The 15,342-nt window shown below is 33.9% G+C and overlaps 1 protein-coding gene and 1 gene segment (V, D, J or C); both read right to left on the reverse strand.

The window, feature by feature from the left end:
• The window catches only part of lrrcc1 (leucine rich repeat and coiled-coil centrosomal protein 1), a 280,861-nt gene that overhangs the window by 176,310 nt on the left and 89,209 nt on the right, over positions 1 to 15,342 (reverse strand). The gene's annotated exons all lie outside the window — the stretch shown is intronic.
• trgv2 (T cell receptor gamma variable 2) overlaps positions 1 to 15,342 on the reverse strand; it is a 29,834-nt gene that overhangs the window by 4,781 nt on the left and 9,711 nt on the right. The window contains 1 exon segment of the V gene segment in view: positions 3,051 to 3,098. Within this exon segment, the coding sequence occupies positions 3,051 to 3,098 (48 nt within the window).

Consider the following 15,342-nt stretch of genomic DNA (forward strand, 5'->3'; position numbering starts at 1 on the left):
TCTCCTTTGAAAGTCCTTACATGGAAAAATCTTTGATAACACTTTTTTTAAGGTGTCCTTTTTACATATGTTCCATGTACCTACTGTATTAATTACAATTAATTATGCATATTTAAAGACATACTCAAAAAAAAATAAAGTGTGACCAAATCGTATCTTTATCAAGCAAAATTATCCTCTGTTTTGTTGAAGAAGAAGGCTTTCACACTTGCAAATGTAATTACATTATACAATATGAATTTATATAAATGATATATTTTTTGCTACTGGTTACAATCAGCCGTGTTCCAGAGCCAAATCTTTTGATATAGCCCACAGATAAAGTCTATAATACTACTGAACAAAATATAATTTTCCAGCATTTCTATTTTCCTATTTGTGATATTTTAAATGCATGTTTATTTCACCCTCACATTGTTTTTAAACCTGAACGTCTTTCTTTCTTTCTTTCTTTCTTTCGTTATGAGGAACGTAAAATATGTTTTTGAAGTCTGAAACAACACTGAAACCTTTTCAACATCACTACATGGATAAAACAAAATAATATATTTTGTGGTTGATTAATGAAAATAGAACAAGTTTGGAATTTATTTAGTGATTAAATGATGACATTTACCATGTTATTTAGCATGTTTTGTATTAACCAGCGCACTAATAAATCAACATTACATGTGTACATTACAAGTGTACTAGAATTTCTTCATTGTGAGTTGAATTTTACACATATTTGGTATGAAATGAAACAACACTGAACCCCTTTAAATGTCACTATATGGAAAACACATTTTTAGCTTTGTCAATTGATGAAGAAATGATGATGTTTTTTTTCCTACCGGTTACTATCAGCCGTGTTCCAGATCCAAATCTTTTGATATCGTAGTTGTAGACCACTCAGATTAATTCAATTACAAATTCTTCTGCATAATGTTAAGCTAACTTGCATGATATGTAATTGATCAAGAAAACCATTCCTGAAGGTCTACACTATTTAAAATAGAGACTTCAAACATATTTCACTCTCATGTTGTTTCAAACAGCTTTTTTTTTCTTTCTGGGGAATGCATATTTTAAAAATTGTTCAGTAAAAGTCATTTGGATTCTAAACAACACTGAACCCCTATGAATTTCATAACTTATGATATACATTTTATCTCTGTCCAACAAAATAGTGAAGAGTTTAGATGCAAAATCCTCTAAATTCCTGAAATTTCCCTCCAAAATTTGTGTTTTTCCTGAGCCTCTTATTTTTATGTTCAGTTATTTTACTTTAAAGGCAATGAAAATAACATATTTTTGCACTAAGAGTAAAGTTACTGAAACTACACACAACAGCCTGAGAAAAATGCTCATTTTAGATAAAAATGTCAGATTGCACTCAGGTTTTTGCATCTAAACATCTTTTTCTGTGTGTTCCACAGACGAAAGTCTTGAATTGAAAATTATAATCATATGAATTTGAAGAAACAATTAGATTATTTCCTACCGGTTACTATAAGGCGCGTTCCAGATCCGAATCTTTTGATAAGGTTGCCCACTCAGATTAAGTCTGTTGCAAATACTTCTGAATAAAGCAAAACTTACAATGGATTTAGATCACATTTTCTTATGACTTAAATTTAAAGCTGCAGTTTATCCAAAAAAAAAAAAAAAAAAAAAAAATATATATATATATATATATATATATATATATATATATATATATATATATATATATATATATATATATATATATATATATATATATATATATATATATTAATTTGATCTAAGCCTGGGTGGCTATATTTTTGTAAAAACAATTTTAAAAATATATTATTCATCTGTTTTTGTCTTTCAATGTGCACTGAAAGAAATTGTTCATTGCAAATGGCTGCAAGCAATTTCTAAGCTGAATTTAAACAAATTAAGTTGAACATTACTATATTTAATTTGTCTGTTTAAATTCAGCCCATGTAAATTGTTTGCAACCACTTACCTTAAAAATATTTAGCAAATCTGAATCATGTTTTTCAGCGTGGAAGTCACTATGAATCCAAACAGTACTAAACATCTTTAAATTACACTACATGAAAATTTTTATCTGTATCTTTATATGTATCTAGCAATATATCTTCTTTCATTCTGCTCATATTAATTCACAAAAACAGAAATTTTCTAAATTATGAAAAACCTTGCTTGTCACATAACATGGCACCTGAGGGTCAATGCAAAAAAGGGCTTTCTATTTTTCTGAGGATCACAAAGAACATTTTGAAACTGCTCAAACTTACACTGAATCCTTCTGAATTTCATTATATATGGACATAGCATCATAAAAATATCTGATGTTAAATTCCACATTTGAAACTGTATATAATAATATCCAAGTGAGTAAATCATGATAGACCTTTTACATGTATGTAAACTACAACTTATTTTATACTTTATTATATTATCAAGTGCATTAATTTAGCAGGATGGAATTGCTTAGATCTTTAAGGATAGCTTACTTAAAAAAAACTGTTGCCAGATAAATTCCACAAGTAACTTGGTTTAAAATTGAATGTACAATTTGTGAAAAACAACATTGGACCCCCAGTAATTTTAAAAATATGCAAAACTATTTTTCTTTATCTAGCAAACCATTTTTAATTTTGCTTTGACCAAAATGTTATTGCATCGTAAATTATGATTTTAAAGACATTATTATATTATTTCCTACCGGTTACTATCAGGCGTGTTCCAGATCCAAATCTTTTGATCCAGTCGCCCACTCAGATTGAATATATTACAAATACCTCTGAATAATTAAAAATCTATTAGTCTGATAATTAATTCAGACCAATCCTTCTGATGGTCTGCATTACTTCAAAGATGTAGTTCACCCAAAATTCACTCTCCAAACTTGTATAACAAACATAGAAGATATTTGTACAAATATTTCAACAGTTCTTCTTTTCGAATATCAAAATCTAACAAACTGTCTTCTTTTGCGTCCCACAAAATAGAGAAGTCATCACTTGGAAATTACACCATTATGAATTTTGGGAATTTCATATAATATTTCTTACCAGTTACTATCAGCCGTGTTCCAGATCCAAATCTTTTGATCCAGCCCACTCAGATAAAGTCTATTACAAATACTTCTGAATAATGTAAAATCGATTTGTACAATAGATAATTGAGGATTAACACAATTTTAAAAGGACAATTCACTTAATACACTCACATTTGTTCAAACCTGTGCCATTTTTCTGTCTTTCTGAGGAACAGAACAGATTTTTTTTTTCAGTTGAAATGTCACTGGGATCCAAAACAACACTGAAACCTTTTTTAATTTCATTATTTTCATGCATCTTTCTTTGTGTTCCACTCATAAGTAATAAAATTATATTATTTCCTACCGGTTACTATCAGACGTGTTCCAGATCCAAATCGTTTGATGTAGTAGCTGCCCACTCAGATTAGGTCTATTACAAATAATTCTTAACAATGTAGATTCCACATGCATGATAAATAATTGATGTTGTTTCTTTTATTACTACACTGTGGTATGAAGGTTGACATAGACAGCCTCTGCCAAACACTAAAACAAATAGACTTGATTACGGTCCTAATTCATTCCCACCAAAGAGTGCTTATTGATCCTCTTTATAAAAGAGAAAATCTAGAATTAAACACCAAACTTTTAGTAAAAAGTTGAATGTATAGGCTTTTTCAAGCAATCAGTAAGATGAATGGGCAGAAAAATTTCTGTTCTATTGATATAGGATATAGTAGATATTATTTTTGCAATAAAAGTACTTAGATGGTTCCTAAGTTCCAATGCTTTTTTTAAAGGTTCAGTTCACACATAATTAATATTAATATTGTATTAATATTATTATATTATTATCATTTAAAACATGATTTACAAGCAATATTTTGAAGATTGTTCTGTTCAAGGGAAACAAGAAGAAATAAACAGAAAACAGGGCAGATACGTGAAATGTATCACTCCAAATGAGTTCTTTTTTTATTTAATATTTATTTATTTAATATATTTCAACATTTTATCATTTCCCAGATCGCAAAATATTTAACATCACTACTTCAGTCTTATGTATATCATGACCTATATTCTCAAATTCTTTGTATATTTTTGTAATCTGAGATTTTTTTTAGCAAGTGAGATCCAAATCAGTTTACATTTTATTGTATAGACAGAATATCACTTTCAAAATATCTTATTTTGTGTTCCACATAATAAGATGAGCTTTTTCATGTGAATTAAGACTTAATTTATCATGTTTTACAATAACAAGTGGACTAATTAAGCAAGATGCAGTTGTTTGGATCTTTTTAGGACAGCTTTAAGATGAGCCCTTTTTGCCAGACGAATTACATAATACATTTTAATAAATGAAAGTTATAACTTGTAAAATCGGCAAAGCACATTATTCATGTGAATTTTTCTTCTTACCTGTCACAATAAGTCTTGTACCCGAACCAAAGATTTTCCTGTCTCCACAGTCATATGTTCCTGAACAAAAAGATGTGGCTTGTGTAAAAGAGAGTCTGTACCTGCTTCTTGTATATCATTTTATAATTTTCATGCATAATTTTTTAACATAGTATATAAGGAAGTAAAAAGTGCTATGAATTTTGATTTTCACCACTGAAGTGCTAAAACACTATTAATTTACCTGTGTTGTGAAGAGATTCAGCAATAGTTCTCTGCACGGTGTCATATCACACTCCTGCCAGTAGGGGCTGCAAAAGTGGATAAAGGGATAGTTCACCCAAAAATGAAAATGTACTCACTATTTACTCGCCCTCAATTCTTAATTCCTAGTTTCTTTATTCTGTTGAACACTAAAGAAACAACTGTAACCATTGACCGTCATAGTATTTGTTTATCCTATTTTGGATGTCAATGCTTACAGCCAGGTTTCCAGATTTCTTCAAAATATAAATGTTTAACAGTGTTCAACAAAGCAAAAAAGGCAAACATATATGGAACAAGTGAGGGATGAGTCAATTATAATAGTTTTACTGATAGAATTATGCCTTGATTGCCATCTTCCTGGATCACTAAAATGTTGTGGCCCATAGTCGAACCATATACAGTAAAATTTGCCATTTTCCAGTTACAATCAGGCCAGATATACATAACTAAAGTCATCCCAATTCTAGCAAATAGAAACTTCGCCAGCGCTTGTTCACTACTGGCAAGCTGATGTCTGTACAAGAGTCAGCCGCAACTGACCCGATTCCACTGGCTACCTGTGGTCAGACTAAAAAACTTATATGGTGCGTGAACTCAAAATGCACTATGGGTATTTTTAGCCGTTGAGTGAACATTGGCTTTACACTCAGAATTTGTATTTTAGAGTGTGCCAAAATGCCAAAAATGTGTGTGTGTGTGTGTGTGTGTGTGTGTGTGTGTGTATATATATATTATTAACCCTAAATATGATTGAGCTGACAACCCGCCCATTCAACTTTTTACTAAAAGTTTGGTGTTTAATTCTAGATTTTCTCTTTTATAAAGAGGATCTATAAGCACTCTTTGGTGGGAATGAATTACGACTGAATTCTTTATTCTATTTGTTTTGGTGTTTGGCAGAGGCTGTCTATGTCAGCCTTTATGCCACAGTGTAGTAATAAAAAAATCTTGTGGTTTCTGAGGAGGAAAGGAGCCCTGTCAAGTTTTTGTTCAGTGTTTCTGTATTTTTAACTGCTGTGACAGCTGATCTATCCCAACAAGCACAGTAATAGACTGCTGAATGCTCTGTTTTCAGTTCAGGTATTTTCAGAGCAATATTTGACTGTTTACGGTCTATTTTAAACAATTCAAAACCAGCATCTCTGGCTGGTTCTCCTCCTGAAATTTGTGCATATAATATTCTCTTTAAGGTTTGTCCTTTTAGTTGGTACCAGTGGATGTACCTATAACAGTCTGAAGGGTAATCACAGTCTATGACAACAGTCTTGTCCTGAGATTTGGTTGAGGATATTTTCTGTCGCAGCATCGCTTGTCCATCAACTGCAAGAAAACTCAGCATTATTGAAAACAAAATATAAAAGCACCACAAATAAATTGAATGAAGTTTGTTATATTTGCTTTTTGTGACATTGTACACACTTATTCAACATGGGTAAAAAACATACCTCTATATAAAAGAAAGAAAAACAAGATCATTTGAAGGCTCATGCTGGCAGAGAGCATCTGCAGAGCATCTGGCTTCATTCTGTGGTGAAGAAGAGCAGATGACTGACAGCAGGTTTATAATATAGTCAGTTTTGGGTGCTGTGCTGAATTTTTACTCCTACCAAAGTTTTACACCACTACTGATAGGTTTCGAGTTTAGTGTGGGGGAGGGGTAATGGTATGTTCAACCCCCAAATATAAGCTTTATCTGAAATCGACCCTCATCCACTATTGCCTACACTGCTCCGCTGTGCACTGGAAGGAATGTGACAAAAAAAAATTAAGAGAAACGTTTGTGGTTTCTGATAAAGACAGGAAACCTTGAACTGTTTTTTGTGCAGGGCTTCATTTAGTTGTATTTACTGTGCTGCCTGTGTTCCAGTTCCAGCAAGAGCAGTAATACATCGCTGAATGCTGCTTTTCCAGCTTGGCGATTATCAAAACAAAATGATTTATTGTTTTCCTTTCTGATTTTATGAACTCAAAACCTCATAATAACATTTTGTTAAACAGGAGTACTAAAAATTCTGATTTCAACTGTATGTTTGTACCCCTTTTATAAAAAGACAAATAGACCTTGGCTTTTTAAATAACATATAGAATGAGATAATCTGATAGTTTATGATCTTGTTGTTTGATTTGCATAAAATAATGAAATGTTTAACATAATACTGAATATGTACTACAATTACATTTCGGTCCCACTTTATATTAAGTGGCCATAACTAATAAGTACTTACACAGGATCCAATAGTTTGTTACAATGTACTTATTGTGTAAATACATGTATTTACTATGTACTTATGCTTGATTAAATACATTTATGTAATTACATCTGTAATTAACTTTTGTAATTACATTTGTAAATACACTGTTGACCATCCCTTACACCTTAACCCACCCTTAAACCTACCCAAGCCACCAAACTTGTCCATAACCCAACCTCTATCCCAACTCAAAAGCACCACAAGTGTTCTCAAATACATTATAAACACAGTAAGTACATTGTATTTATTTTTTAATGTAAGTACATAGTAGTTAAGGCCACTTAATATAAAGTGGGACCTACATTTCTAATAAGCTAAACTTGTGTATTGTACTAAATTGTAAAGTTAACTTTTCATTTTCTTAAATTTGCTTGACATGCCTATTTTATAATTGACTCTTTTACCTTTTTTTAATAGTAATCCAGTGGGATTACAGTGATATATGTCATGCTCTATACATTAAAGATAAATTAATTGTAAGACATTAAACCAGTGTTTTGTATCAAGTCATTTTGATCCATGTTTACATGATAGCAACACTCGAGAAGGGTCAAGCTGCAGACTGGGTGCAGATGCAAGCTGAGCTACATGCAATTCTAATTAAGATGCACACCTAATCCCGCCCCTAACCCTAACCCTTACATTGACATAACTAGCTCTGTTGAGTGCATTGTGTCTAAGATTACATATCTGAGATGGTGTCTCAGTTTGCATATTTAAGTCTACAGTCAGATACTATTGAAGAACTCTAACTCGCAGCTGCAGATTTGTCGGTTCCACAAACCCTTATCAGAACTTCTTTCATTACCTATTTGAAATCCCTATTTTCTCTCTACGAAAGATCAACAAACACTAGTTGTAGCGAATGTGATATTCAGACATTCATTTCCCTTCAATTTGGTCTCTGTCTTAAAGGTTGTCACAGCGAAATGAACCGCCAACTGTTCCAGCAAATGTTTTACGCAGCAAATGCCCCCCAGTATTGGGAAACAGCCATACACGTTCATTCACACACACTACGGACAATTTAGCTGATCCAATTCACCACATTTAGTTCACTGTTTAGCAGATGTTTTCATGTCGGTATAAAAAGATGTGTGGTTTCTGATGAAGAAAGGAGCCCTGTCAAGTTTTTGTTTAGTGTTTCTGTATTTTTTACTGCTGTGCCGCCCGAGACCCAACAAGCACAGTAATAGACTGCTGAATGCTCTGTTTTCAGTTCAGGTATTTTCAGAGCAATATTTGACTGTTTACGGTCTATTTTAAACAACTCAAAGCCAGCATCTTTGGCTGGTTCTCCTCCTGAAATTTGTGCATATAATATTCTCTTTAAGGTTTGTCCTTTTAGTTGGTACCAGTGAATGTAGCTGCGGCAGTCTGAAGGGTAATCACAGTCTATGACAACAGTCTTGTCCTGAGATTTGGTTGAGGATATTTTCTGTCGCAGCGTCACTTGTCCTTCAACTGCAAACAAAATATGTATGCCCCATCAATGTAAATGTAATGAATTTGGTATTTGGAAATTTGGAGAGTGGGTGAAAGCGTTACCTGCATAAAAGTTAAAAAGAAAGAAAAAGCAGAAGAGCATTTGAAGACTCATGCTGGCAGAGAGCGTCTGCAGAACTTCTGTCTTTATGAAGAAGAGCAGATGACTGACAGCAGGTTTATCATAGTCAGTTTCCTGTTGTGGTTCATTATTTAGATGTGACAATGTGCTTACTGTGTCCTCCAGTATTATTTTAATGAATTTTCTTTAACTATATGTTCATAGTTGTTTTTCGCTCAGTATATTGAAATGTGTCCTGTTTAATTTACTCTTTAGTTTTTACTTTTTTAACTAAGTGCACGTAAAACCTTAAATGTAGACTAACAATACTACGCAAAATATTCTGTCAAGAATTATTTAATTTACATGCATATGCTTCATACTCTATATCAGGTGTGACCAACCCTGTTCCTGGAGATCGACCTCCCTGCAGATTTCAGTTGCAACCCATATCAAACACACCTAACTGTAATTATCAAGTGCTGTTCAGGTCCTATTTAATTGGTTCAGGTGTGTTTGATCAGGGTTGGAGCTGAACTTTGCAGGAAGGTCGATCTCCAGGAACAGAGTTGAGTACATCACTGCTCTAGACTTTATGTATTAAAAATATTCATTTAATTGAATGTGGATGACATTATTTGATGTCTGATGTTCCGCTCTACAAGTTACTATCTTTAAAGTTCCACTTTTGCAGTAATTTATTGAGAGTGTGAGATACTCGTCTTAATGCTGCCTAATTTGTCATAGTAACATTCCAGGTGAAAATAGAAACTTTATTGTTTTTTATTGCTCATTTTGATTGCTCAAGTGCGTTCAAATGATTCTGACCTTCAGCCCATATAAAAATACTATAATAATTTATAGAAAATATGACAATGTTTTTGAACCATACTATAGTACTTGAATTAAACTGTTGTGGTAATTTAGCAGTTGCTCCTTGTTATAGTAATGCAACAACTATTGTAATATAAACAAATTATACAAAGCTTTAGTTTTCTGCAACTATAATGCATATAACACTACAATAAACCACAGTTTACTGTAGTAAAAATTAAAGTACACTACAGTATTTATTTATTGGTTGATTGTAGTTAGCAGTATGGTGAAGCATTCATTAACAAGATGTTGTAAACACATTAATATATACAGCTTGGTTCAAAAACACTAGCTTCATGTTTTATGATTTGATTCCATCCCCTTTGTTAATGTACAGAATCCTCTTCAGTGTCTTTTGTGTGAATATAGTGAATATCTGCAGGTTCTATGTAATTTTCAATCTATAATGGCTTATATTTCCTCTGCTTTGGTCTGGAAAGTTTCTGTTTCAATTTTTTATTATCATTTTTTTTCATACCTTAACTTACAAATGACATGATCATATTTCTTATACATGCTATAGTTTTGTACCCCTTTCACTACTTTGTAAATAAATGTTTATTATTCAAACTTTTAGAGTGCCCTGGTTATTCAGATTGATGTATTTGCAGTAGTTTTTAATACCAAATGCTTGAAGATGTAATAGGCTGTTTAGTTTTAAACATAATATTTAGACATTTTCTTGATCTGCATCACAGGTGTCAAAGGTGTCAAACTCAGTTTTGGAGGGCCGAAGCTCTGCACAGTTTATTTCCAAATCGAATTAAACACACATGATCATTGAGTCCTTCAGGCTTGTTTGAAGCCTACAGGTAAGCGTGTTGAAGCAGGGTTGGAACTAAATTATGCAGAGCTGCTGCCCTCCAGGAACTGACTTTGACACCCTTGATCTACAACATGCCTGAGATTTATTCAATCCTTTTCTTTTCGGCTGAGTCCCTTTATTTAATCTGGAGTCGCCACAGCATTATTAACTGCCTACTTATCCAGCATATGTTTTACACAGCGGATACCCTTCCAGCTGCAACCCATCACTGGGAAACCATACACACTTATTTACACACATACACTACGAACAGTTTAGCCACTTACACCTTTGGACTTGTGGGGGAAACCGAAGCACACGGAGGAAACCCACGCCAACACATGGGAGAACATGCAAACTCCACACATAAAACGCCAACTGACCCAGCCGAGGCTCTAAACAGCGACCTTCTTGCTGTGAGGCTAACATGCTACCCACTGCGCCACCATGCAGCCCCATGCCTGAGATGTTGAAGGATTTTTTTTTTGTATAAGCCTACTGTTTGTTTACAATTTACAATGAGGCTCCATTTGTTAACATTATTTAATGAAAATACCCTTACGATAAAAAATACTTTAGTAATCTTAGGCAGTGTTAATTCATAACTGTTTTTTTGAATGGAGCTATATATATATATAAATATATATATATATTTTTAACAAAAAATTACCCCCAACTTCTGTGAAATTTGCAGTTTTTGATCTGTTGATCTTAGTTAATGTATTAAAAGGATACAGAAATGATATAGAAAAAAAAAAACAATTGGAAAACGGTAACAGTTGATTTCCAGAGTATTTGTTTGTCCTACTATGGAAGTCAGTGCCTACCCTTTTCTAACCTTCTTCAAAGCACCTTCTTTTTGTTTGTTCAACTAAATAAAATTATTTTTATGCAAACCATCTCTCATAACTAACATTAGTAATGAGACCGTATTATAAAGTGATACTTATTATTATCGCCTGGAATGTGTTTAAACATTAATTCGTTTTCCTTAGACTTAGTCCCTTATTTATCAGGGGTCACCACAGCGGAATGAACCAACTATTTAGGCATTTGTTTTATGCAGCGGATGCCCTTCCAGCTGCAACCTAGTACTGGGAAACACCTATACACTAACACATTCACACACACACACTATGCCCAATTTAATTTATTCAACTAACCTATAACGCATGTCTTTGGACCATGGGGCAGACCGAGTTACCCAGAGGAAACCCATGCGAACACAGGGAGAACATGCAAACTCCACACAGAAATGCCAACTGATCCAGCCAGGACTCGAACCAGCGACCTTCTTGCTGTGAGGTTACAGTGCTAACCATTGAGCCACTGTGCTGCCACACAAAACATTTATGTACAATAAATTTAATCCAACATATGTCAATATCGGGATAATATCATATATTGTGATGAAAGCTTCTGAATATATAAAATGCTGTCCTACCAACTAACACTTCTCCATTTGTTTAGTTTTTTTTGCTCATTTATTTCTATGTTGTTGTCCTCCATAAAACCCAATAAAAGCAACAAAATAATCGTCTTGGCATCAATAGCCTTAGTGTTATTATTCGACTTGCTGTTCTTTTGGACTGCGCTATGAATTGCTGACAGTGAGAAAAGGCTTGTATATGCTGTTTCCACTACATTTCAGGACTGTCACTTTAACCTGTTTAGCAGTTTTTGCTGTGTTTTTGCAATCTGCAGTGTTTTGTTGCTCTCCTCTGAAAGCATCCATCAGACGCGTAAGTGTAATAAATGTGGTTAGTACCTGTTAGATTTTGGTAATGATTTTGCAGTGTCTGGTTTATGTCAGTGATGTCAACGTTTTCTCTCACTGTGGCTGCCATCCCAGGCTGCACAGTAATACATGCCAGCGTGTTCCTCCTTTATTTCTTTCAGCTTTATGCCATAGGAATTTCCATTCTTTTCAGAAACATAGTCTGCTGCTTCACCTGTAGCTGTCCCAGTGTAGCTAATATATAGTAGTCTTTTAAGCGTTTCACCATCTTTTTTATGATACCAGTGGACAAAATTTGTAGAGCCTAATCCGAATACTTCACATTTGAACGACACAGTTTTACCTGTCAGCTTCACAAACACCTTCTGAGATTGAATTAAACTCAAACCTTCCACCCCTGAAAGGAAATAAGTTTAAAATGAGAATTTTAAATCATATTTATGATTTATTAACAGATTGACCTACTGTATTATATTCGACAAATTTATCTCCCTTTATGTTCACTTACCATGGATTATAAAGAGTAAAACACTGCACAAGTTTATGAACATTGCTCATTCGGTTATATATATATATATGATGATACTGTTATGTTCACGAAGTGAGTTTCCCGCAAGCTCTTTACACAATTATGCAAAAAATCTTTTTACAATAATCTTTAGTTACACCTTGCTGAGGTCATTTCCGTAGGTGGAGCAACAATATCTGCGCTCTTTGCTTGATTTGTAGGCCTACTTGAACAGCAATCAGAATACCAAATATATTGTAAAAACAGATTCATACCAAACCTGGTAGATATTTTTTAATATCCTTCTGGGTTCATATCTTCAAGTAATATAGTAAAATGCAATTTATTATATGTATTGTGGTTATTCCGTACGGTTTAAATGCTGAAAAAGTCATTATTGCAGCTCAATAGCACCATCCACTGTTGCAAATCTGCATGTCAAACACAAACTCACGCTACCATTACTTTTCAAACGTCTTAAAAGAGGGGTTTTGGGGGGTTGAGATGGTTACATTTCTTCTCTGGATGTGTGGTGAACTTCAGGAAATACGTTTGGATTACATTTTCGAACAAAAATGATGTTCCAGGATCAACACAGATGTTAATCCAGGCAAACCCCCACCATATGAAAGATTTCCAGTGTAAGCTGCAGGTATTTTGTGAATCACGTTTTTTTCTGTTTAAGGTTAGAAGTTGCATCATGGGATATTGAACTCTGTTCTGTAGAAATCAACTTTGGTTTTGAAAATTTAACAAATTTAACAAACATTTTTCATTCAGAGAAGCCGAACAGAAAATGTATTTGTAGTTTATTATACCGTGTAAATTTATAAATATATTAATGTCAATAAAAGTACTTTTTTCATTTTCTCAACATCAAAAGTTAGTTAGTTGGAGGATAGATCAAGGACCCATAATGTAATTCAAAGCACAAATATATGAGAAAAAAAAACATAAATCACAAAATGTGAAAATGTGTCCCAGTAGGCGCAGCGTGAATCGGCTTTGTGTTGCTCAGTTTTAGGTTATAGAGCTGGGTTCTGTCCACTGTAAAGTCATTTGAGGATTGTTGGAATCTAAATTAAAGCTGCCAGCTGAGCTCATATAGAGCAGTCTAGATGGGGCTTTACCATCTTTTTTTTTTTTTTTGGTACCAATGGATAGAATTCCAGGATTGTAGATCAGTCACATTGCAGGGGAGATATGAAGTTTTGCCCTCTGCCTTGACCAAAGCCTGCTGACCTTAAAGTTACTCGACACATTACTCTAAAGTTACTCCCAGAACAGCTGCTTAGATTAAGCAAAACAAATGTCTGTTTTTATTAATGGTTTAATTTAATAATTTAATTGGGTTTAATTAAACCTACATGTGATCTCTGAGAGGAGGAGGACATACTGAAATACAGACATGATTTATCTAGCTGAAGAAGACATGCTCTGTTTTGCGTTTGTAAACAGCTTTGTATGGCATTCAAATGCAGTTTGCTGATGTCATTTCCTGAGATGGAAATGGAGATTACAGCACATAATTGTGTCATCACATTTTAAAATTAATGCTTTTTAATGTATGCTTAAACTTAAGTGTATGATTTTGATGGTGAAAACATGGTATTAAACCACCGTCTTTCGGATGAGACGTTAAACCGAGGTCCCGACTCTCTGTGGTCGTTAAAAATCCCAGGATGTCCTTCGAAAAGAGTAGGGGTTTAACCCCGGCATCCTGGCCAAATCTGCCCACTGGCCTTTGTCCATCCTGGCCTCCTAACCATCCCCATATTCAATTGGCTGCATCACTGTCTCCTCTCCACCAATCAGCTGGTGTGTGGTGTGCGGTCTGGCGCAAAATGGCTGCCGTCGCGTCATCCAGGTGGATGCTGCACACTGGTGGTAGATGAGGAGATTCCCCCCACTGTGTAAAGCGCTTTGAGTGCCCAGAAAAGCGCTATATAAATGTAAGGAATTATTATTATTATTATTATTATTATGTCCCACTGCTTACAATTGTGACTGTGTGTGTGTGTGTGTGTGTGTGTGTGTGTGTGTGTGTGTGTTTTATTATTTCAAAAAGGTCTAAAAGTGTTGTAGTCTTTGGCCAAGAAATTCAACTTTTTAATGAAAAATAAATTGTTTTAATTGAAATATATTAGTCATATCACCAGATCAGTTAACATACATCCTCCTGAAAATGTAAGAGGTTGAAAATGTTAATACTTACAACAGTGACTGGTACAGTAGGTATAACACATTAAAACAACTGAATTATAGTGCAGTTCTGACAATGCTGCATAAAACCCAATTTAATCAAAAGGAGGCATAAAGTTTGTGTTATAGAGGTCTAGTAAAATGCATATTCTCAAAAATTGTGACTAAATGGGTTAAGGGAAGGCCTTCAACATACACTAACATCATTTTTTTCTGAAAATGGTATTTTTGAGCAATTCTTGTCACATGTGTATTGTGTAGCTTGATTGACTTATGATTTTATAGCCTATTAAAAATATTTATCAGTATTATTATTGTATATTCCCAGCAAAGAAATCTGGCCTAGATTTCGCTTGAAGCATGTGGGACAATCATGACCTGGGTTTGGCAGAGGTGGCACCATCTTTAAGGTGGCACACAAGACATGGGCCAGATATCAAATGTAGTATTTGGTCCAGATGTTAAAAAAGATATGTGGGCCACATGAGTTTGGCCCGTCTTGACCAACTTTTAAAATACATTTAAATTACTTTTGAGTAATAAAACTATATTCTACTTATCAGGTTGCTTTGAGAAAAAAACATGCCCATAATGCAGCTAAAGCGGAATGCTTCATGGGTTTATCAATTTTATTGCAGTCGGGACACACCAACCTATCCGGCCCAGTTCAGTCCCACTTATTGGTTAAAAAAAGACTTGGCCTAGATATGGTCCATTTTTGAAGCCAA

The sequence above is a fragment of the Danio rerio genome, chromosome 2 (assembly GCF_052040795.2).
Source record: "Danio rerio strain M-AB ecotype USA chromosome 2, GRCz13ab, whole genome shotgun sequence".
In the NCBI taxonomy this organism is placed as follows: domain Eukaryota; kingdom Metazoa; phylum Chordata; class Actinopteri; order Cypriniformes; family Danionidae; genus Danio; species Danio rerio.